The sequence below is a fragment of the Oncorhynchus clarkii genome, chromosome 20 (genome assembly GCF_045791955.1).
Source record: "Oncorhynchus clarkii lewisi isolate Uvic-CL-2024 chromosome 20, UVic_Ocla_1.0, whole genome shotgun sequence".
NCBI classification, from domain to species: Eukaryota; Metazoa; Chordata; class Actinopteri; order Salmoniformes; family Salmonidae; genus Oncorhynchus; species Oncorhynchus clarkii.
Genome location: NC_092166.1, coordinates 5,159,323 through 5,185,096, shown reverse-complemented (window position 1 = coordinate 5,185,096; position 25,774 = coordinate 5,159,323). Strand labels below are relative to the sequence as shown.

General features: G+C 42.2%; 1 protein-coding gene across 1 annotated transcript in view; it reads left to right on the top strand.

Annotated features, from left to right (window-relative positions):
• The window catches only part of LOC139375800 (collagen alpha-1(XI) chain-like), a 212,842-nt gene extending 193,206 nt beyond the window's left edge, over window positions 1–19,636 (top strand). The window contains exons 54-64 of the mRNA XM_071117670.1: window positions 247–300; window positions 5,679–5,732; window positions 6,737–6,844; window positions 7,067–7,120; window positions 8,497–8,532; window positions 8,694–8,747; window positions 8,995–9,265; window positions 11,892–12,004; window positions 12,125–12,193; window positions 12,786–13,019; window positions 17,355–19,636. Of these exons, the coding sequence (XP_070973771.1) occupies window positions 247–300; window positions 5,679–5,732; window positions 6,737–6,844; window positions 7,067–7,120; window positions 8,497–8,532; window positions 8,694–8,747; window positions 8,995–9,265; window positions 11,892–12,004; window positions 12,125–12,193; window positions 12,786–13,019; window positions 17,355–17,501 (1,194 nt within the window). The 3' untranslated portion in view covers window positions 17,502–19,636. The remainder of the gene's footprint in view (window positions 1–246; window positions 301–5,678; window positions 5,733–6,736; window positions 6,845–7,066; window positions 7,121–8,496; window positions 8,533–8,693; window positions 8,748–8,994; window positions 9,266–11,891; window positions 12,005–12,124; window positions 12,194–12,785; window positions 13,020–17,354) is intronic.
• Window positions 19,637–25,774: the final 6,138 nt, after the last annotated feature.

Genomic DNA, 25,774 nt, shown 5'->3' with positions numbered 1-25,774 from the left:
CATTCCCCCGCCTCTCCCCTGTAACTATTCCCCAGGTCGTTGCTGTAAAAAGAGAATGTGTTCTCAGTCATCTTACCTGGTAAAATGACGAATAAATCAATCAATAAAATGAGTTAACACGCTCCATTCAAGTCCTAACTAATCAGATGATAGTGTCTGCTATATACTTATCGTCACATTATCACGATTATAATTGTGAGGTAATGGGAATGGTAATGTAATGGATGATGTGATACTTGCTCTCAGGGTGAACAAGGACTTCCAGGTGCTTCTGGAATGGACGGACCTCCTGGACCGATGGTAATAACAACATGATAATTACAAGGTTTTGTATTTACGTAGCCCCTTTTCCCCAGCTCACAGCACCTCATATTGGGGTAACTTATCCTTAGTGTACTGGTCCATATATACTGGTCCATCCACTGCTTAGATATACTGTTACATCCACTGCTTAGTATACTGGTCCATCCACTGCTTAGTATACTGTTACATCCACTGCTTAGTATACTGTTACATCCACTGCTTAGATATACTGTTACATCCACTGCTTAGATATACTGTTCCATCCACTGCTTATATATACTGGTCCATCCACTGCTTAGATATACTGTTACATCCACTGCTTAGTATACTGGTCCATCCACTGCTTAGTATACTGGTCCATCCACTGCTTAGATATACTGGTCCATCCACTGCTTAGTATACTGGTCCATCCACTGCTTAGTATACTGGTCCATCCACTGCTTAGATATACTGGTCCATCCACTGCTTAGATATACTGTTACATCCACTGCTTAGTATACTGGTCCATCCACTGCTTAGTATACTGTTACATCCACTGCTTAGTATACTGTTACATCCACTGCTTAGTATACTGGTCCATCCACTGCTTAGTATACTGGTCCATCCACTGCTTAGATATACTGGTCCATCCACTGCTTAGTATACTGGTCCATCCACTGCTTAGATATACTGGTCCATCCACTGCTTAGTATACTGTTCCATCCACTGCTTAGATATACTGTTACATCCACTGCTTAGATATACTGTTACATCCACTGCTTAGATATACTGTTCCATCCACTGCTTATATATACTGTTACATCCACTGCTTAGATATACTGTTACATCCACTGCTTAGATATACTGTTCCATCCACTGCTTAGTATACTGTTCCATCCACTGCTTAGTATACTGTTACATCCACTGCTTAGTATACTGTTACATCCACTGCTTAGTATACTGGTCCATCCACTGCTTAGATATACTGTTACCTCCACTGCTTAGATATACTGTTCCATCCACTGCTTAGTATACTGTTACATCCACTGCTTAGTATACTGTTACATCCACTGCTTAGTATACTGGTCCATCCACTGCTTAGTATACTGTTACATCCACTGCTTAGTATACTGTTACATCCACTGCTTATATATACTGTTACTTCCACTGCTTAGTATACTGTTACATCCACTGCTTAGTATACTGCTCCATCCACTGCTTAGTATACTGGTCCATCCACTGCTTAGATATACTGTTACATCCACTGCTTAGTATACTGGTCCATCCACTGCTTAGATATACTGTTCCATCCACTGCTTAGTATACTGTTCCATCCACTGCTTAGTATACTGGTCCATCCACTGCTTAGTATACTGTTACATCCACTGCTTAGTATACTGTTACTTCCACTGCTTAGATATACTGTTACATCCACTGCTTAGTATACTGTTACATCCACTGCTTAGTATACTGTTCCATCCACTGCTTAGTATACTGGTCCATCCACTGCTTAGTATACTGGTCCATCCACTGCTTAGATATACTGTTCCATCCACTGCTTAGTATACTGGTCCATCCACTGCTTAGATATACTGTTACATCCACTGCTTAGTATACTGGTCCATCCACTGCTTAGTATACTGTTACATCCACTGCTTAGTATACTGTTACATCCACTGCTTAGATATACTGTTCCATCCACTGCTTAGTATACTGTTACATCCACTGCTTAGATATACTGTTACATCCACTGCTTAGTATACTGTTACATCCACTGCTTAGTATACTGTTACATCCACTGCTTAGATATACTGTTACATCCACTGCTTAGATATACTGTTCCATCCACTGCTTAGTATACTGTTACATCCACTGCTTAGATATACTGTTACATCCACTGCTTAGATATACTGTTCCATCCACTGCTTAGATATACTGTTACATCCACTGCTTAGATATACTGTTACATCCACTGCTTAGATATACTGTTACATCCACTGCTTAGTATACTGTTACATCCACTGCTTAGTATACTGTTACATCCACTGCTTAGATATACTGTTACATCCACTGCTTAGATATACTGTTCCATCCACTGCTTAGTATACTGTTACATCCACTGCTTAGATATACTGTTACATCCACTGCTTAGATATACTGTTCCATCCACTGCTTAGATATACTGTTACATCCACTGCTTAGTATACTGTTACATCCACTGCTTAGATATACTGTTACATCCACTGCTTAGATATACTGTTACATCTACTGCTTAGTATACTGTTACATCCACTGCTTAGTATACTGTTCCATCCACTGCTTAGTATACTGTTACATCCACTGCTTAGATATACTGTTCCATCCACTGCTTAGTATACTTTTACATCCACTGCTTAGATATACTGTTACATCCACTGCTTAGATATACTGTTACATCCACTGCTTAGATATACTGTTACATCCACTGCTTAGTATACTGTTACATCCACTGCTTAGTATACTGGTCCATCCACTGCTTAGATATACTGTTACATCCACTGCTTAGTATACTGGTCCATCCACTGCTTAGTATACTGTTACATCCACTGCTTAGTATACTGTTACATCCACTGCTTAGTATACTGGTCCATCCACTGCTTAGATATACTGTTCCATCCACTGCTTAGTATACTGTTACATCCACTGCTTAGATATACTGTTACATCCACTGCTTAGATATACTGTTCCATCCACTGCTTAGATATACTGTTACATCCACTGCTTAGTATACTGTTACATCCACTGCTTAGATATACTGTTACATCCACTGCTTAGATATACTGGTACATCCACTGCTTAGTATACTGTGACATCCACTGCTTAGTATACTGTTCCATCCACTGCTTAGTATACTGTTACATCCACTGCTTAGATATACTGTTCCATCCACTGCTTAGTATACTGTTACATCCACTGCTTAGATATACTGTTACATCCACTGCTTAGATATACTGTTACATCCACTGCTTAGATATACTGTTACATCCACTGCTTAGATATACTGTTCCATCCACTGCTTAGTATACTGTTACATCCACTGCTTAGTATACTGTTACATCCACTGCTTAGATATACTGTTCCATCCACTGCTTAGTATACTGTTACATCCACTGCTTAGTATACTGTTACATCCACTGCTTAGTATACTGGTCCATCCACTGCTTAGTATACTGTTACATCCACTGCTTAGTATACTGTTACATCCACTGCTTAGTATACTGGTCCATCCACTGCTTAGTATACTGTTACATCCACTGCTTAGATATACTGGTCCATCCACTGCTTAGTATACTGTTACATCCACTGCTTAGATATACTGTTACATCCACTGCTTAGATATACTGTTACATCCACTGCTTAGTATACTGGTCCATCCACTGATTAGTATACTGGTCCATCCACTGCTTAGTATACTGTTCCATCCACTGCTTAGATATACTGTTACATCCACTGCTTAGATATACTGTTACATCCACTGCTTAGTATACTGGTACTTCCACTGCTTAGTATACTGTTACATCCACTGCTTAGTATACTGTTACTTCCACTGCTTAGTATACTGTTCCATCCACTGCTTAGTATACTGTTACATCCACTGCTTAGATATACTGTTACATCCACTGCTTAGTATACTGGTCCATCCACTGCTTAGTATACTGTTACATCCACTGCTTAGTATACTGTTACATCCACTGCTTAGTATACTGTTACATCCACTGCTTAGTATACTGGTCCATCCACTGCTTAGATATACTGTTCCATCCACTGCTTAGTATACTGTTCCATCCACTGCTTAGTATACTGTTCCATCCACTGCTTAGTATACTGTTACATCCACTGCTTAGATATACTGTTACTTCCACTGCTTAGTATACTGTTACATCCACTGCTTAGTATACTGGTCCATCCACTGCTTAGATATACTGTTACACCCACTGCTTAGATATACTGTTACATCCACTGCTTAGTATACTGTTACATCCACTGCTTAGTATACTGTTACATCCACTGCTTAGATATACTGTTACATCCACTGCTTAGATATACTGTTCCATCCACTGCTTAGTATACTGGTCCATCCACTGCTTAGTATACTGTTACATCCACTGCTTAGTATACTGGTCCATCCACTGCTTAGATATACTGTTCCATCCACTGCTTAGTATACTGTTCCATCCACTGCTTAGTATACTGTTCCATCCACTGCTTAGGTATACTGTTACATCCACTGCTTAGATATACTCTTACATCCACTGCTTAGTATACTGTTCCATCCACTGCTTAGATATACTGTTACATCCACTGCTTAGATATACTTTTCCATCCACTGCTTAGATATACTGTTCCATCCACTGCTTAGATATACTGTTCCATCCACTGCTTAGATATACTGTTACATCCACTGCTTAGTATACTGTTCCATCCACTGCTTAGATATACTGTTCCATCCACTGCTTAGATATACTGTTCCATCCACTGCTTAGATATACTGTTACATCCACTGCTTAGTATACTGTTACATCCACTGCTTAGTATACTGTTACATCCACTGCTTATATATACTGTTCCATCCACTGCTTAGTATACTGGTCCATCCACTGCTTAGATATACTGTTACATCCACTGCTTAGATATACTGTTACCTCCACTGCTTAGTATACTGTTACATCCACTGCTTAGTATACTGGTCCATCCACTGCTTAGATATACTGTTCCATCCACTGCTTAGTATACTGTTCCATCCACTGCTTAGTATACTGTTCCATCCACTGCTTAGTATACTGGTCCATCCACTGCTTAGTATACTGTTCCATCCACTGCTTAGATATACTGTTCCATCCACTGCTTAGTATACTGGTCCATCCACTGCTTAGATATACTGTTACTTCCACTGCTTAGTATACTGTTACATCCACTGCTTAGTATACTGGTCCATCCACTGCTTAGTATACTGGTCCATCCACTGCTTAGATATACTGTTCCATCCACTGCTTAGATATACTGTTCCATCCACTGCTTAGATATACTGGTCCATCCACTGCTTAGATATACTGTTCCATCCACTGCTTAGATATACTGTTCCATCCACTGCTTAGATATACTGGTCCATCCACTGCTTAGATATACTGTTCCATCCACTGCTTAGATATACTGGTCCATCCACTGCTTAGATATACTGTTCCATCCACTGCTTAGTATACTGTTACATCCACTGCTTAGATATACTGTTCCATCCACTGCTTAGATATACTGTTCCATCCACTGCTTAGATATACTGTTCCATCCACTGCTTAGATATACTGGTCCATCCACAGTGACAGACTGATTCCTGAGAGTGTTTTTCTGTCTCTTTCCAGGGTCCCCCTGGACTCGCTGGCTTGAAAGGAACTCCTGGCGGTAAGGGAGAAAAGGTAAGACCGGGCTACTGTAGAGAAGAGTAGGTTATCTCTCTCTTTACCTCCATCGCTGTCTATCTCTCCCTCTCTCTTTCAACGTCAGCAACGTTTCTGTTTCACAGAGTCTCAACTCTCCGTGTGATTTAACGTGGTCGTCGAACACGTGTACGTAATGTAGTCTAATGTGTACTGATCATTGGTTAGGAGCTGGCACGCGGCAGTAATAGTAGTCTAGTGGGCTTTGCAGTAGGCTGTAACTCTAGCTACAGCAGCGGATGTCATAGACACACCACCGTTGTTAAATACGACACCGCTATAAACAGAAGAGTCCTTTACCGTCTTAACTAAGACAGTGTTCTGGCACCCGCGGACACAGAGTATATTAATGATGTCGCAGGTGGTTTCAGCTCGTTAGTTTAATATACCTATTGCTACTTGGCATAATTGACATGGCATAATTTGTGTATGATTGATCATGACACCACTCCAACAGCATGTCTCCTGTCTGTGGATGTCTGTGTACACTATTTCTGTGACAGTTCATCTGGAGCTATTCCTCTCGCTCTCCTGTTGGATTATCTGCAATGTACTGTGTGAATATCCCATCTAACACTGTTCACCTCTCTTTCTCCCTCACCCTCTCTCCCTCTCCTTCTCCTTCTCTCTCTCTTCCCCTCCTCTCTCTCTATCCTTCTCTCTCTCTCTCTTCCCCTCCTCTCTCTCTCTCCTTCTCTCTCTCTCTTCCCCTCCTCTGTCTCTCTCTCTCCTTCTCTCTCTATCTCTTACCCTCCTCCTCTCTCTCTACTCTCTTTCTTCCCCTCCTCCTCTTTCTTCCCCTCTCTCTCTCTCCTTCTCTCTCTCTTCCCCTCCTCTCTCTCTCTCTCTCTCTCTCTCTCTCTCTCTCTTCCCCTCCTCTCTCTATCTCTCGCTCTCTCTCTCTCTTCCCCTCCTCCTCTCTCTTTCTCTCTCTCTCTCTCTCTCTCTCTCTCTCTCTCTCTCTCTCATTCTCTGTCCTCTAGGGTCACCCCGGTCTGATTGGTCTGATTGGACCACCTGGTGAGTTTGGAGAGAAGGGAGACAGAGGCCTGCCTGGACCCCAGGGAACTGGTGGAGGCAAGGGAGACACTGTAAGTGACTGACAAGTTTATTACTCATTGATCTATAAACAGATGATTAATAGTCGAGGAATTACCTTTTATTATCTACACCTTTATGTAAAGTGTCATCTCATTGGTTAATACTACTGTAAAGTGTTAGCTCATTGGTTTATACTATTATAAAGTGTTGAAGAATGCCTTCATGTAAAGTGTCATCTCATTGGTTACTACTGCTGTACTGTGTCTCTGTAGGGTGTTGGAGGTTCTGCTGGTCCTCTTGGTCCTCCTGGTCCTCCTGGAATTCCTGTAAGTTCCAAAACATCTTTATGTCAAAACATCTTTATGTCTAAACATATTTATGTCTAAACATCTTTATGTCTAAACATCTTCATGTCTAAACATCTTAATGTCTAAACATCTTCATGTCTAAACATCTTTAAGTCTAAACATCTTTATGTCTAAACATCTTCATGTCTAAACATCTTCATGTCTAAACATCTTCATGTCTAAACATCTTTGTCTAAACATCTTTGTCTAAACATCTTTGTCTAAACATCTTTATGTCTAAACATCTTCATGTCTAAACATCTTCATGTCTAAACATCTTCATGTCTAAACATCTTTGTCTAAACATCTTCATGTCTAAACATCTTCATGTCTAAACATCTTTGTCTAAACATCTTTGTCTAAACATCTTTGTCTAAACATCTTTATGTCTAAACATCTTCATGTCTAAACATCTTTGTCTAAACATCTTTGTCTAAACATCTTCATGTCTAAACATCTTTGTCTAAACATCTTTATGTCTAAACATCTTTGTCTAAACATCTTTATGTCTAAACATCTTCATGTCTAAACATCTTTGTCTAAACATCTTTGTCTAAACATCTTTATGTCTAAACATCTTTGTCTAAACATCTTCATGTCTAAACATCTTTGTCTAAACATCTTTGTCTAAACATCTTTATGTCTAAACATCTTCATGTCTAAACATCTTCATGTCTAAACATCTTTGTCTAAACATCTTTGTCTAAACATCTTCATGTCTAAACATCTTCATGTCTAAACATCTTTGTCTAAACATCTTTATGTCTAAACATCTTTGTCTAAACATCTTTATGTCTAAACATCTTCATGTCTAAACATCTTTGTCTAAACATCTTCATGTCTAAACATCTTTGTCTAAACATCTTTGTCTAAACATCTTTATGTCTAAACATCTTTGTCTAAACATCTTCATGTCTAAACATCTTTGTCTAAACATCTTTGTCTAAACATCTTTATGTCTAAACATCTTCATGTCTAAACATCTTCATGTCTAAACATCTTCATGTCTAAACATCTTTGTCTAAACATCTTCATGTCTAAACATCTTCATGTCTAAACATCTTTGTCTAAACATCTTTGTCTAAACATCTTTGTCTAAACATCTTTATGTCTAAACATCTTCATGTCTAAACATCTTTGTCTAAACATCTTTATGTCTAAACATCTTCATGTCTAAACATCTTTGTCTAAACATCTTCATGTCTAAACATCTTTGTCTAAACATCTTTATGTCTAAACATCTTCATGTCTAAACATCTTTGTCTAAACATCTTTGTCTAAACATCTTCATGTCTACCATTTCATCACGGTCCTAGTGTTATTGTTCACTGTGTGTCTCTCTTTTCTTAACCTAGGGACCTGTAGGCTCTAAGGGGTCCAAGGGATCATCAGTAAGTTCTGTTCATTAGAATCAATCAAATCCAATCAAATGTATTTTATAAAGCCCTTCTTACATAAACTGATATTATACAGAAACTTCCCTTTTAGAAGATCTCGCCGTCCTATATGACTAGTGTGATAACTTCCTTGTGTCCTGTGTCTGTTTTTGTAGGGTGGATCTGGCCAGAAAGGAGACACTGGTGTGATCGGACCACCTGGAGCTCCTGTAAGTCGACATTTCCTCTCTCAACAAGAGCTAATTTCCTCTCTCAACAAGAGCTCATTTCCTCTCTCAACAAGAGCTAATTTCCTCTCTCAACAAGAGCTAATTTCCTCTCTCAACAAGAGCTCATTTCCTCTCTCAACAAGAGCTCAGATGCTTTCACGATGATCCACTTTAAATGGACCTTTTCGTCCCTGTCTCTGTATTGACCCATTTCACTGACCCCTAACCTCTGTGCTCTTCCAATCAGGGTCCTCCTGGTGACATCATCCAGCCGCTGCCCATCCAGCAGGCGAGCAGGAAGAACAGACGGCAGGCGGAGGACGACGGCGTGCAGGGCGACGAGGCGGGAGGCATGGCAGACTACGGCATGGAGGCCACAGCGGACATGGAGGATGTGTTCGGGTCCCTGAATAACTTGAAGCAGGACATCGAGAGGATGAAGTTCCCCATGGGAACCCAGGACAACCCTGCCAGGACCTGTAACGACCTGCACCTCAGCCAGCCTGACTTCCCTGACGGTGGGTTAGAGAGATAAATAACAGGACCAGTCAGCTGTCTGGAGGGCTCATGTACTTACTGCTGGTTTACGTTCTACCTGGTAGTTGGTTAGAGCGTTGGACTAGTAACCGGAAGGTTGCAAGTTCAAACCCCTGAGCTGTCGTTCTGCCCCTGAACAAGGCAGTTAACCCACTGTTCCTAGGCTGTCATTGAAAATAAGAATTTGTTCTTAATTGACTTGCCTAGTTAAATAAAGGTTAAAAAAAATAAAAAATTGGCTAGCATCTCTAATTGGCTAGAGACACAGATTTCAGTCACCTGGTGTTAAAAGTAGTTGAATAGTCCTGGTATAGGATGTTTTACATTTGACCTTGCCATAGGTCGACAGTACAACATCCTGCACCTAGTCTGGTCCCAGATCTGTGTGTGTGATCAGGTTAGAGATCTAGTCCTGCACCTAGTCTGGTCCCAGATCTGTGTGTGCGATCAGGTTAGAGATCTAGTCTGGTCCCAGATCTGTGTGTGCGATCAGGTTAGAGATCTAGTCCTGCACCTAGTCTGGTCCCAGATCTGTGTGTGCGATCAGGTTAGAGATCTAGTCTGGTCCCAGATCTGTGTGTGCGATCAGGTTAGAGACCTAGTCTGGTCCCAGATCTGTGTGTGCGATCAGGTTAGAGATCTAGTCTGGTCCCAGATCTGTGTGTGCGATCAGGTTAGAGATCTAGTCCTGCACCTAGTCTGGTCCCAGATCTGTGTGTTCGATCAGGTTAGAGATCTAGTCTGGTCCCAGATCTGTGTGTGCGATCAGGTTAGAGATCTAGTCCTGCACCTAGTCTGGTCCCAGATCTGTGTGTGCGATCAGGTTAGAGATCTAGTCTGGTCCCAGATCTGTGTGTGCGATCAGGTTAGAGACCTAGTCTGGTCCCAGATCTGTGTGTGCGATCAGATTAGAGATCTAGTCTGGTCCCAGATCTGTGTGTGCGATCAGGTTAGAGATCTAGTCCTGAACCTAGTCTGGTCCCAGATCTGTGTGTGCGATCAGGTTAGAGATCTAGTCTGGTCCCTGATCTGTGTGTGCGATCAGGTTAGAGATCTAGTCTGGTCCCAGATCTGTGTGTGCGATCAGGTTAGAGATCTAGTCCTGCACCTAGTCTGGTCCCAGATCTGTGTGTGCGATCAGGTTAGAGATCTAGTCTGGTCCCAGATCTGTGTGTGCGATCAGGTTAGAGATCTAGTCTGGTCCCAGATCTGTGTGTGCGATCAGGTAGAGATCTAGTCTGGTCCCAGATCTGTGTGTGCGATCAGGTTAGAGATCTAGTCTGGTCCCAGATCTGTGTGTGCGATCAGGTTAGAGATCTAGTCTGGTCCCAGATCTGTGTGTGCGATCAGGTTAGAGATCTAGTCCTGCACCTAGTCTGGTCCCAGATCTGTGTGTGCGATCAGGTTAGAGATCTAGTCTGGTCCCTGATCTGTGTGTGCGATCAGGTTAGAGATCTAGTCTGGTCCCTGATCTGTGTGTGCGATCAGGTTAGAGATCTAGTCTGGTCCCAGATCTGTGTGTGTGATCAGGTTAGAGATCTAGTCCTGCACCTAGTCTGGTCCCAGATCTGTGTGTGCGATCAGGTTAGAGATCTAGTCTGGTCCCAGATCTGTGTGTGTGATCAGGTTAGAGATCTAGTCCTGCACCTAGTCTGGTCCCAGATCTGTGTGTGCGATCAGGTTAGAGATCTAGTCCTGCACCTAGTCTGGTCCCTGATCTGTGTGTGCGATCAGGTTAGAGATCTAGTCTGGTCCCAGATCTGTGTGTGCGATCAGGTTAGAGATCTAGTCTCGTCCCAGATCTGTGTGTGCGATCAGGTTAGAGATCTAGTCTGATCCCTGATCTGTGTTCGATCAGGTTAGAGATCTAGTCTGGTCCCAGATCTGTGTGTGCGATCAGGTTAGAGATCTAGTCTGATCCCAGATCTGTGTGTGCGATCAGGTTAGAGATCTAGTCTGATCCCAGATCTGTGTGTGCGATCAGGTTAGAGATCTAGTCTGATCCCAGATCTGTGTGTGCGATCATACCAACAATGTTTGGTGTGACAATACATTGGCAAGACAACATAACCAGACTGGTACCAAGGCTGTTAGAGAACAGAACCAGTACATCATGTTAATGACCTTGCCATAGGGCCCCAGTACATCATGTTAATGACCTTGCCATAGGGCCCCAGTACATCATATTAATGACCTTGCCATAGGGCCCCAGTACATCATGTTAATGACCTTGCCATAGGGCCCCAGTACATCATGTTAATGGCCTTGCCATAGGGCCCCAGTACATCATGTTAATGGCCTTGCCATAGGGCCCCAGTACATCATGTTAATGACCTTGCCATAGGGCCCCAGTACATCATGTTAATGACCTTGCCATAGGGCCCCAGTACATCATGTTAATGACCTTGCCATAGGGCCCCAGTACATCATGTTAATGACCTTGCCATAGGGCCCCAGTACATCATGTTAATGACCTTGCCATAGGGCCCCAGTACATCATGTTAATGACCTTGCCATAGGGCCCCAGTACATCATGTTAATGACCTTGCCATAGGGCCCCAGTACATCATGTTAATGACTGTGTGTAATGTGTGTTGTGGTGTTCAGGTGAATACTGGATCGATCCTAACCAGGGCTGTACTGGAGACTCCTTCAAGGTCTACTGTAACTTCAGCGCTGGAGGAGAGACCTGTATCTACCCCGACAAGAAGTCCGCTGGTGTACGTTGCTGGAAAACAATGTCTATAGTGTCTCGCTGTTAGACCTTTTCTGTATATATATATATAGATATTATTCAGAGACATTAACAGTTAGCCTGTTGTTTTATGTCTGTGTAACAGGTCAGAATCTCGAACTGGCCCAAGGAGGCTCCAGGATCATGGTTCAGTGAATTCAAACGGGGAAAAATAGTAAGTGGAGAAAATATCCACCTCTCAAAGCAGTTATAGATTTCTGATATTCACAGTCACTTTCAATGACAACTGTCACCCTTTCTCTACTTCTCCTCTCTCCTCTCTCCCTCTGCCCCCTCTTCTCTACCTCCCCCTCCCCTCCCCCTCCTCCTCTGCCCCCTCTCCTCTACCTCCCCCTCCCCCTCTGCCCCCTCTCCTCTACCTCCCCCTCCCCCTCTGCCCCCTCTCCTCTACCTCCCCCTCTCCCTCTGCCCCCTCTCCTCTACCTCCCCCCTCCCCCTCTGCCCCCTCTCCTCTACCTCCCCCTCCCCCTCCCCCTCTGCCCCCTCTCCTCTACCTCCCCCTCCCCTCCCCCTCCCCCTCTGCCCCCTCCCCTCTACCTCCCCCTCTGCCCCCTCCCCTCTACCTCCCCCTCTGCCCCCTCTCCTCTCCTCTACCTCCCCCTCCACCTCTGCCCCCTCTCCTCTACCTCCCCCTCCCCTCCCCCTCCTCCTCTAACCCCTCCCCTCTACCTCCCCTCTCCCTCCCCCTCTGCCCCCTCCCCTCTACCTCCCCTCCCCCTCTTCCCCCTCCCCTCCCCCTCCCCCAGTTGAACTATGTGGACATGGAGGAGAACACCATCCAGACGGTCCAGATGACCTTCCTGAAGCTGCTCAGCTCAACGGCCCGTCAGAATTTCACCTACATCTGCCACCAGTCGGTAGCCTGGTACGATGCCAAGGCAGACGGCTACGACAAGGCTCTACGCTTCCTGGGTTACAACGACGAGGAGATGTCCTACGATAATAACCCCTTCATCAAGGCACTTTCAGATGGATGCTCAGTAAGGACACAGTATAGATTATATACAGTTTATATTATATACAGGTTATATTATATACAGGTTATATTATATACAGGTTATATTATATGCATGTTATATTATACACAGTATTTGGTTATATTATATACAGGTTATATTATATACAGATTATATATTATATACAGGATATATTATATATGGGTTATATTATATACAGTATGTAGATTATATTACATGCAGTATGTAGAGTATATTATATACAGGTTGTATTATATACATATTATATTATATACAGTATTTAGGTTATATTATATACAGGTTATATTATATACAGTATTTAGGTTATATTATATACAGGTTATATTATATACAGGTTATATTATATACAGGATATATTATATACAGGTTATATTATATACTGGTTATATTATATACAGGTTATATTATATACAGGCTATATTATATACAGTATTTGGTTATATTATATACAGGTTATATTATATACAGGTTATATTATATACAGTATTTAGGTTATATTATATACAGGTTATATTATATACAGGTTATATTATATACAGGTTATATTATATACTGGTTATATTATATACAGGTTATATTATATACTGGTTATATTATATACAGTATTTAGGTTATATTATATACTGGTTATATTATATACAGGTTATATTATATACAGTTTATATTATATACAGGTTATATTATATACTGGTTATATTATATACAGGTTATATTATATTCATGTTATATTATATACTGGTTATATTATATACAGGTTATATTATATACTGGTTATATTATATACAGTATGTAGATTATATTATATACTGGTTATATTATATACACTTTATATTATATACTGGTTATATTATATACAGTATTTAGGTTATATTATATACAGGTTATATTATATACAGTATTTAGGTTATATTATATACAGGTTATATTATATACTGGTTATATTATATACAGGTTATATTATATACTGGTTATATTATATACAGGTTATATTATATACAGTATGTAGATTATATTATATGCAGTATGTAGAGTATATTATATACAGGTTGTATTATATACATATTATATTATATACAGTATTTAGGTAATATTATATACAGGTTATATTATATACAGTATTTAGGTTATATTATATACAGGTTATATTATATACAGGTTATATTATATACAGGTTATATTATATACAGGTTATATTATATACTGGTTATATTATATACAGGTTATATTATATACAGGCTATATTATATACAGTATTTGGTTATATTATATACAGGTTATATTATATACTGGTTATATTATATACAGTATTTAGGTTATATTATATACAGGTTATATTACATACATATTATATTATATACAGGTTATATTATATACAGTATTTAGGTTATATTATATACTGGTTATATTATATACAGTATGTAGATTATATTATATACAGGTTATATTATATACAGGTTATATTATATACAGGTTATATTATATACAGTTTTTAGGTTATATTATATACAGGTTATATTATATACAGGTTATATTATATACAGTATTTAGGTTATATTATATACAGGTAATATTATATACAGGTTATATTATATACAGGTTATATTATATACATGTTATATTATATACTGGTTATATTATATACAGGTTATATTATATACTGGTTATATTATATACAGTATTTAGGTTATATTATATACTGGTTATATTATATACAGGTTATATTATATACAGGTTATATTATATACAGGTTATATTATATACTGGTTATATTATATACAGGTTATATTATATTCATGTTATATTATATACTGGTTATATTATATACAGGTTATATTATATACTGGTTATATTATATACAGTATGTAGATTATATTATATACTGGTTATATTATATACAGGTTATATTATATACTGGTTATATTATATACAGTATTTAGGTTATATTATATACAGGTTATATTATATACAGTATTTAGGTTATATTATATACAGGTTATATTATATACTGGTTATATTATATACAGGTTATATTATATACTGGTTATATTATATACAGGTTATATTATATACAGTATTTAGGTTATATTATATACAGGTTATATTATATACTGGTTATATTATATACAGGTTATATTATATACTGGTTATATTATATACAGGTCATTTTATATACAGTATTTAGGTTATATTATATACAGGTTATATTATATACAGTATTTAGGTTATATTATATACAGGTTATATTATATACAGTATGTAGATTATATTACATACATGTTATATTACATACAGTATTTAGGTTATATTATATACAGATTATATTATATACAGTATGTAGATTATATTATATACAGGTTATATTATATACTGGTTATATTATATACAGATTATATTATATACAGGTTATATTATATATAGGTTATATTATATACAGGTTATATTATATACAGTATTTAGGTTATATTATATACAGATTATATTATATACAGTATGTAGATTATATTATATACAGGTTATATTATATACAGTATGTAGATTATATTACATACATGTTATATTACATACAGTATTTAGGTTATATTATATACAGATTATATTATATACAGTATGTAGATTATATTATATACAGGTTATATTATATACAGGTTATATTATAAGCAGTTTGTAGGTTATATGATATAGAAGTTATATTATATGCAGTTTATATTATATACAGAATGTAAATTATATCATATAAAGGTTATATATATATAACATATATTGTATATAATATATTTATATTATACAGTATTTAGGTTATATTATATGCAGTGTTTAAGTTATATTATATACAGTATTTGGGTTATATTATATACAGTATTTAGGTTATATTATATACAGTATTTAGGTTATATTACATGCGGTGTTTAGGTTATATTCTATACAGGTTATATTGATCCTGGTAACTGGTAGTTCTTTATCAGATCTTGATCACCACAGTAACTCGCTCTCCCTTGTCCCACCCCCTCTTTCCCCTTCACTCTCCCCCTCCTCTGCCTTCCCTTCCACCCTCCTCCTCCTTCCCTTCCACCCTCCCCCTCCTCCGCCTTCTCTTCCACCCTCCCCCTCCTCCGCCTTCCCTTCCACCCTCCCCCTCCTCCTCCTTCCCTTCCACCCTCCCCCTCCTCCGCCTTCCCTTCCACCCTCCTCCTCCTTCCCTTCCACCCTCCCCTCCTCCTCCTTCCCTTCCACCCTTCCTTCCTTCCACCCTCCCCCTCCTCCTCCTTCCCTTCCACCCTCCCACTCCTCCTCCTTCCCTTCCACCCTCCCCCTCCTCCGCCTTCCATTCCACCCCCCCCTCCTCCGCCTACCATTCCACCCCCCCCCCCTCCTCCGCCTTCCCTTCCACCCTCCTCCGCCTTCCCTTCCACCTTCCCCCTTCTCCGCCTTCCCTTCCACCCTCCTCACCTTTCCCTTCCACTCTCCCCTCCTCACCTTTCCCTTCCATTCTCCCCTCCTCACCTTTCCCTTCCACTCTCCTCCCTCCTCACCTTTCCCTTCCACTCTCCCCCCTCCTCACCTTTCCCTTCCACTCTCCCCTCCTCACCTTTCCCTTCCACTCTCCTCCCTCCTCACCTTTCCCTTCCACTCTCCCCCTCCTCACCTTTCCCTTCCACTCTCCCCCCTCCTTACCTTTCCCTTCCACTCTCCCCCCTCCTCACCTTTCCCTTCCACTCTCCCCTCCTCACCTTTCCCTTCCACTCTCCCCTCCTCACCTTTCCCTTCCACTCTCCCCCCTCCTCACCTTTCCCTTCCACTCTCCCCCCTCCTCACCTTTCCCTTCCACTCTCCCCTCCTCACCTTTCCCTTCCACTCTCCCCCCTCCTCACCTTTCCTTTCCACTCTCCCCCTCCTCACCTTTCCCTTCCACTCTCTCCCCTCCTCACCTTTCCCTTCCACTCTCCTCTCCCCTCCTCACCTTTCCCTTCCACTCTCCCCCTCCTCACCTTTCCCTTCCACTCTCCCCTCCTCACCTTTCCCTTCCACTCTCCCCTCCTCACCTTTCCCTTCTACTCTCCCCTCCTCACCTTTCCCTTCCACTCTCCCCTCCTCACCTTTCCCTTCCACTCTCCACCCTCCTCACCTTTCCCTTCCACTCTCCCCCCTCCTCACCTTTCCCTTCCACTCTCCCCTCCTCACCTTTCCCTTCCACTCTCCCCCCTCCTCACCTTTCCCTTCCACTCTCCCCCCTCCTCACCTTTCCCTTCCACTCTCCCCCCTCCTCACCTTTCCCTTCCACTCTTCCCCCTCCTCCATCTTCACTTCTATCCTCTCCAGCTGAAGTCGGGATACTCCAAGACAGTGATGGAGATCAACACTCCTCGCATCGACCAGGTCCCCGTCATCGATGTCATGTTCAATGACTTTGGTGAGCCCAGCCAGCGGTTCGGTTTCGAGGTGGGCCCTGTCTGCTTCATGGGCTAGGACCTGACCACCACCCCCCGACTCCCCGACCAGCTGAAGGACAGGGTTAGAGGGTGTTCTGTTCCATGCATGCCTTGTACTGCCGACTGAATACCTGACATCAATCACTCACCCTCCCTATACTCCACTCGACCTGGCCTCAGGCTCTAAACCAAACCTGTGTTTTATATCCTTGATAAGGTGATCAGACCACCAGTTTCAGACCAGCAGCACGCTGCCCCCCTCCCCCCACCCCCCCACTCGAGAACAGCGTGCCGCTCTCCTCTGCCCTGTCGTAGAAGCATTGTCCTAGGGGGATACTCCTCGCCCTTGTAGGGCCAATCACACAGTGACTTTACCTTGTAACAGGAGGGACATGAGGAATAAAGGAGGCTTGATGTCGTCCACGGACAGTGGTGCACTTTCAGCAAACAGAGGGAGGATCCACTCACCCCAACGCCCCCCTTTCCTCTCCTCGTCTTTCCCCCTTCTCGTCCCTTACCCCATGACCTTATCTAGAGAGACGTTCCACTCACCTGCCAAGCCCCCTTCCTCCCTTCCCCAGCCTCCCTGTCTGGTAGCTCCAGTCCCCTCCTCCCTTCCCCAGCCTCCCTGTCTGGTAGCTCCAGTCCCCTCCTCCCTTCCCCAGCCTCCTTGTCTAGTAGCTCCAGTCCCCTCCTCCCTTCCCCAGCCTCCCTGTCTGGTAGCTCCTGTCCCCTCGTCCCTCCCCCAGCCCAGCCTCCCTGTCTGGTAGCTCCAGTCCCCTCCTCCCTTCCCAAGCCTCCTTGTCTGGTAGCTCCAGTCCCCTCCTCCCTTCCCCAGCCTCCCTGTCTGGTAGCTCCAGTCCCCTCCTCCCTTCCCCAGCCTCCCTGTCTGGTAGCTCCAGTCCCCTCCTCCCTTCCCCAGCCTCCCTGTCTGGTAGCTCCAGTCTCCTCGTCCCTCCCCCAGCCCAGTCTCCCTGTCTGGTAGCTCCAGTCTCCTCGTCCCTCCCCCAGCCCAGCCTCCCGGTCTGGTAGCTCCAGTCCCCTCCTCCCTTCCCCAGCCTCCCTGTCTGGTAGCTCCAGTCCCCTCCTCCCTTCCCCAGCCTCCCTGTCTGGTAGCTCCAGTCCCCTCATCCCTCCCCCAGCCCAGCCTCCCTGTCTGGTAGCTCCAGTCCCCTCATCCCTCCCCCAGCCCAGCTTCCCTGTCTGGTAGCTCCAGTCCCCTCCTCCCTTCCCCTGTCTCCCTGTCTGGTAGCTCCAGTCTCCTCGTCCCTCCCCCAGCCCAGCCTCCCTGTCTGGTAGCTCCAGTCCCCTCATCCCTCCCCCAGCCCAGCCTCCCTGTCTGGTAGCTCCAGTCCCCTCCTCCCTTCCCCTGTCTCCCTGTCTGGTAGCTCCAGGCTCCTCGTCCCTCCCCCTGCCCAGCCTCCCTGTCTGGTAGCTCCAGTCCCCTCATCCCTCCCCCAGCCCAGCCTCCCTGTCTGGTAGCTCCAGTGTTGCTCCAGATACAACCACAGAGGTGCTTTTGTGCGGAACACAGAAAACATAAGGTGCTACAAAAAAAGTGCATTTTTATAAACTGTAATTATTATTATTATTTTGTACAATACTGTTCTCTTTTTGAGTCCACTCTTCAAAAAAAAAAACATGCATGTGTACCAAGACTCTTAATAAAATGTTTTAATAATGTTATAATAAATAAATGTTAGTAATACTATATAGAAAATACATTTTCAATAAATATATTTGTTTGTTTTAAATGTCTGTTGAGAAACAAATTGGTAAGTAAGTAAGTAGTCCTATGTTGTCGTTGTTTTTGGATTACAATGTTAATGTCAGCAGTTGAATACAAATCTTCTCTATTTTGTAATTATGAAGAATCTCCTTTTGTAAATATTGACCATTATAAAGCACTTAAAGCATTATTCTCCCCTTCCAACACTATACTCTAATCTACTCTACTGTGAAGGGTTATACACATAATAGGCCTATACATATAGGTTTAGTAACCCTTAGTAACCATATATATATGCTTACTAATGGTTACTAAGCCAAATTGAACAACAACAATCAACTCAAAGTGAGCTCTCTAAACAGGACTTGTTCTTTCCAACTATTAAATCTTGTTTTTTTCTTTCTTAATTGTGCCCGCTAAATCAAGAAGTTGCAAAATAAAAATGAGTAATGTAAAAATGTCCACAAAGCCAATAGGTATTGTCCTCTCAACTATGACCTTATCTAGAGAGACGTTCCACTCACCTGCCAAGCCCCCTTCCTCCCTTCCCCAGCCTCCCTGTCTGGTAGCTCTATCTGCCAGATAGATGTGATCCCACAGAATGGTATACCTCAATCGCTCTACGTACATCAAGTTGAGATTCTATAGGATGAATGACAAACCTTGATGTATATACAATTAAGTTATATATTTATAGTTATATACAATTAAGTTTACATATTTGGATGATGAAAATAAAAATACGTATTTGTGTAGGTTCTTCATGTCCAATTCCTAACCGTCTGTCAATGATGCCAAGTAAATGAGCTCTTTATACAGTTCATCTGTTTTCCTGTAACAGTAATGAGGTAATGTTTTCGTGTAACAGTACTGAGGTAATGTTTTCCTGTAACAGTAATGAGGTAATGTTTTCCTGTAACAGTAATGAGGTAATGTTTTCCTGTAACAGTAATGAGGTAATGTTTCCCTGTAACAGTAATGAGGTAATGTTTTCCTGTAACAGTAATGAGGTAATGTTTTCCTGTAACAGTAATGAGGTAATGTTTTCCTGTAACAGTAATGAGGTAATGTTTTCCTGTAACAGTAATGAGGTAATGTTTTCCTGTAACAGTAATGAGGTAATGTTTCCCTGTGCTTTTGATGGTTGATTCATATTAAAACTGGATTCTGAACAATGTGTCGATTTGACCGTCTGTATCCTTCACTATCTCTAGTGATTCCATGATGACTCCATGGCGCTTTACCGTGACAGATTATTCTTCCCTTTCATCAAAGGATTAAATCATCCTAATCTCTTAAACATTGTCAAGTTAGGCTAATCTGTGGTGTGATATGTCTGAGTCGTGGTGCTTCTGTTCCTACCCACAAATCCGAGGTACACCTCCATCTGGTCCCCCCGAGCGCCTCTCTCTCTCCTACTCCGACCCAGACTTTGATCGTGGTGGCCATGATGAAACAGTGTGAAAGGTACAGACAGTTGGCATCACATGATGTTTCCCTAGGCCCTAGGTCTGTAAACACTGTACAGCTTTATTCCACATGGTCACAGTGTGATGGCAGCTCTGTCAGCTTCTCTTTTAGGGCAAAGTCTTACCCTGACACACCAGGACAGAAAAGTGGAGCCGGAGAAGATGGCTGACATTTTACATATCCCGAAACAATTGTGTCTTTTTGTTTGTTTATTTGCGCTGTTTGTAACTTTTTTTATTTTTTATTATTTTGTACATAATGTTGCCACTAACGTCTCTTATGACCGAAAATAACTTCTAGACATGAGGACTGTGATTACTCACCACGGACTAGCGGGATGCTTTTTCTCCTTTAACAAGTCCGACGTGATATACTGCTTTCTCGGGAACAGGCCCACATCCCCGTCATTTGCGTGAAGAGGTGGCAGACATAAAGGGGCCAGAGGGCGGGGCTGCCTTCTGAGAATTTGTAGGCGATCGAATTAACCCCCACTTCCTTCTATTCTGCTAGCAAACGTGCAATCTTTGGACAATAAAATAGATGACCTACGCGGAAGATTAAACTTGCAAAGGGACATTCAAAACTGTGATATCTTATGCTTCACGGAGTCGTGGCTGAATGGTGACACTATCAACAAAATACAGATGCTGGTTATACGCTGTGCCGTCAGGATAGAACAGTGCCGTCTGGTAAGACAAGGGGTGGAGGACTATGTATTTTTGTAAAATAACAGCTGGTGCACGATATCTAAGGAAGTCTCAAGCTATTGCTCGCCTGAGTATCTCATGATAAGATGTAGACCACACTATGTACCTAGAGAGTTTTAATCTGTATTTTTCATAACTGTTTACATACCATCACAGACTGACGCTGGCACTAAGACAGCATTGAATGAGCTGTATTCCATTTTACCAAATTTATAGCAGCATGTTAAATGTGTAACTAGAGGGAGAAAAAACTCTTGGCCTTCTTTACTCCACACACGCCCTCCATTTGGCAAATCTGACCATAATTCTATCCTCCTGATTCCAGCGTACAAGCACAAATTAAAGTAGGAAGCACCAGTGACTTGATCAATAAAAAAGTGGTCAGATGAAGCAGACGCTAAACTACAGGACTGTTTTGCACAGACTGGAACATGTTCTGGGATTCCTCCGATGGCATTGAGGACTACAGCAGTTCTGTCATTGGCTTCATCAATAAGTGCATCGATGACGTCGTCCCCACAGTGACCGTACGTACATACCCCAACCAGAAGCCATGGATTACAGGCAACATCCGCACTGAGCTAAAGGGTAGAGCTGCCGCTTTCAAGGAGCAGGACTCTAACCCGGAAGCTTCTAAGAAATCCCTCTATGCCCTCCGATGAACCATCAAACAGGCAAAGCGTCAATACAGGACTAAGATCAAATTGTACTAGACCGGCTCTGATGCTCGTCAGATGTGGCAGGGCTTGCAAACCATTACAGACTACAAAGAGAAGCACAGCCAAGAGCTGCCCAGTGGCACGAGTCTACCAGATGAGCTAAACTAGTTCTATGCTCGCATCGAGGCATATATCACTGAAACATGCATGATAGCAGTTAGCTAGCTGTTCCAGAAGACTGTGTGATCATGCTCTCCACAGCCGATGTGACTAAGACTGTTAAATATGTAAATATTCACAAGGCCAAAGGGCCAGATGATTTACCAGGACTTGTACTGCGAGCATGCACTGACCAACTGGCAAGTGGCTTCTCAGACATTTTCAACCTCTCCCTGTCCGAGTCTGTAAAACCAACATGTTTTAAGCAGACACCATAGTGCCTGTGCCCAAGAAAACTGAGGTAACCTGCCTCAATGACTACAGACCCATAGCACTCACGTCTGTAACCATGAAGTGCTTTGAAAGGCTGGTCACTCCAACCCTAGACCCACTCCAATTTGCATACCGCCCCAACAGATCTACAGATGATGCAATCTCTATTGCACTTCACACTGCCCTTTCCCACCTGGACAAAAGGAATACCTATGTGAGAATGCTATTCATTGACTACAGCTCAGCATTCAACACCATAGTGAACTCAAAACTCATCAATAAGCTAAGGACCCTGGGACTAAATACCTCCCTCTGCAACTGGATCCTGGACTTCCTGACGGGCCGCTCCTGGGTGGTAAGGGTAGGTAACAACACATCCGCCACGCTGATCCTCAACACAGGAGTCCCTCAGGGGTGCGTGCTCAGTCCCCTCCTGTACTCCCTGTTCACTCATGACTGCACAGCTTGGCACGACTCCAAAACCATTATTAAGTTTGCCAATGACACAACAGATCACCGACAACAACGAGACAGCCTATAGGGAGGAGGTCAGAGACCTGGCCGTGTGGTGCCAGAACACAACCTCTCCCTCAATGTGATCAAGACAGGAGTTGATGGTGGACTACAGGAAAGAGAGGAAAGTAAAGGGCCGAGCATGCCCCCATTCTCATCGACGGGGCTGCAGTGGAGCAGGTTGAGAGCTTCAAGTTCCTTCAAGTTCCTTGGTGTCCACATCACCAACAAACTAACATGGTCCAAGCACACCAAGACAAAGAGGGCATGACAAAACCTATTCCCCCTCAGGAAACTGAAAAGATTTGGCATGAGTCATCAGATCCTCAATAGGTTTTACAGCTGTGCCATCGAGAGCACTGGTTGCATCACCGCCTGGTATGGCAATTGCTCGGCTTCCGAACGCAAGGCACTACAGAGGGTAGTGGGAACGGCCCAGTACGTCACTGGGGCCGACCCTCCTGCCATCCAGGACCTCTATATCAGGCGGTGTCAGAGGAAGGCCCTAAAAATTGTCAAAGACCCCACCCACCCCAGTCATAGACTGTTCTCTCTGCTACCGCACGGCAAGCAGTACCGGAGCGCCAAGTCTAGGTCCAAGAGGTTTCTAAACAGCTTCTACCCCCCCCCCTCTTTTTCACCACTGCTACTCTCAGTTGTTGTCATCTATGCATAGTCACTCTAATAACTCTACCTACATGTACATATTACCTCAACTAACCAGTACCCCCACACATTGACTCTGTACCGGTACCACCTTGTATATACTGCTGCTCTTTAATTACTTGTTACTTGTATTTCTTATTCTTATCCTTATTGTTTTTAACTTCATTGCTGGTTATGGGCTAGTAAGTAAGCATTTCACTGTAAGGATGTATTTGACGTACGTGACTAATAAAATGGGATTTGATTTGATTTGATATCCAATCTTCCACTGCTCCCTCAAATCTAGCAGTTTACAAAAAACACCTACAAATACCAACTGAAGACATTTTCTTCCAACATAATTACTCTTGTTTCTGTGTGGGTCTAAAGACACACACACAGACACACACACACACACACACACACACACACACACACACACACACAAACAAACGTTGGACTGTGTTACTAATGAGTCGATGAATCACTAGAACTGAGCATCAGAGAGAGAGAGAGTCATTGACAGAACTGAGAGACAGATAACAACGACAACAATCAGAATGTTGTTATACCCTTGTCATACTTAGTTCTCTTTGTTTTCAATCATGTTTGTTACACGTCACGTTATATCACACAGTACATGTTGTGTTACATGTTTTATGTTGTGTTATATGCATATTCTGTGTGTGTGCCAGTTTCTCAGCGTGTATGTTGGAAAAGTGAATCATCAAATAATCTGTTAGTTGATCATCCATGTCCCTGTTCATCCCATATGGTGGTAGTCAGTGAAGACACATGGCGCTCTGGCAAACAGTGAACAACTTAACATTCAGAAGAACAGGGCTGAGAAGAGACTGAAACTTAACATTCAGAAGAACAGGGCTGAGAAGACACTGAAACGTAACATTCAGAAGAACAGGGCTGAGAAGAGACTGAAACTTAACATTCAGAAGAACAGGGCTGAGAAGAGACTGAAACTTAACATTCAGAAGAACAGGGCTGAGAAGACACTGAAACTTAACATTCAGAAGAACAGGGCTGAGAAGAGACTGAAACTTAACATTCAGAAGAACAAGGCTGAGAAGAGACTGAAACTTAACATTCAGAAGAACAAGGCTGAGAAGAGACTGAAACTTAACATTCAGAAGAACAGGGCTGAGAAGAGACTGAAACTTAACATTCAGAAGAACAGGGCTGAGAAGAGACTGACACTTAACATTCAGAAGGGCTGAGAAGAGACTGAAACTTAACATTCAGAAGAACAGGGCTGAGAAGAGACTGAAACTTAACATTCAGAAGAACAGGGCTGAGAAGAGACTGAAACGTAACATTCAGAAGAACAAGGCTGAGAAGAGACTGAAACTTAACATTCAGAAGAACAGGGCTGAGAAGAGACTGAAACTTAACATTCAGAAGAACAGGGCTGAGAAGAGACTGAAACTTAACATTCAGAAGAACAGGGCTGAGAAGAGATTGAAACTTAACATTCAGAAGAACAAGGCTGAGAAGAGACTGAAACTTAACATTCAGAAGAACAGGGCTGAGAAGAGACTGAAACTTAACATTCAGAAGAACAGGGCTGAGAAGAGACTGAAACTTAACATTCAGAAGAACAGGGCTGAGAAGAGACTGAAACTTAACATTCAAAAGAACAGGGCTGAGAAGAGACTGAAACTTAACATTCAGAAGAACAGGGCTGAGAAGAGACTGAAACTTAACATTCAGAAGAACAAGGCTGACAAGAGCACGAAACTTCCTGACTCTTGTGTGAACGATTTCGTAAAGGTCCAATACAGTTGTTTTTTTTTTATCTCAAAATCAAATCATTTCAACAGCATACCACCCTGCTGGATTGCCTCTGATGGTAAGCAGGGTCGGTCCTGATCGCTCCCTGGATGGGAGACCAGGTGCTGCTAGAAGTGGTGTTGGAGGACCAGTAGCGGGCACTGTGGTCAAAGGTATTTGGTATTTTATGAGGATCCCTATTAGCTGTTCCTGGAAGAAACATAAAACATGACATAACATTAACAGACAAGAAAAACTCAAGGACAGAACTACATCAATTTAAAAATGACACACGTAGCCTACATATGAATACATACACACAAACTATCTAGGTCAAATAGGGCAGAGGCATTGTGCCATGAGGTGTAGC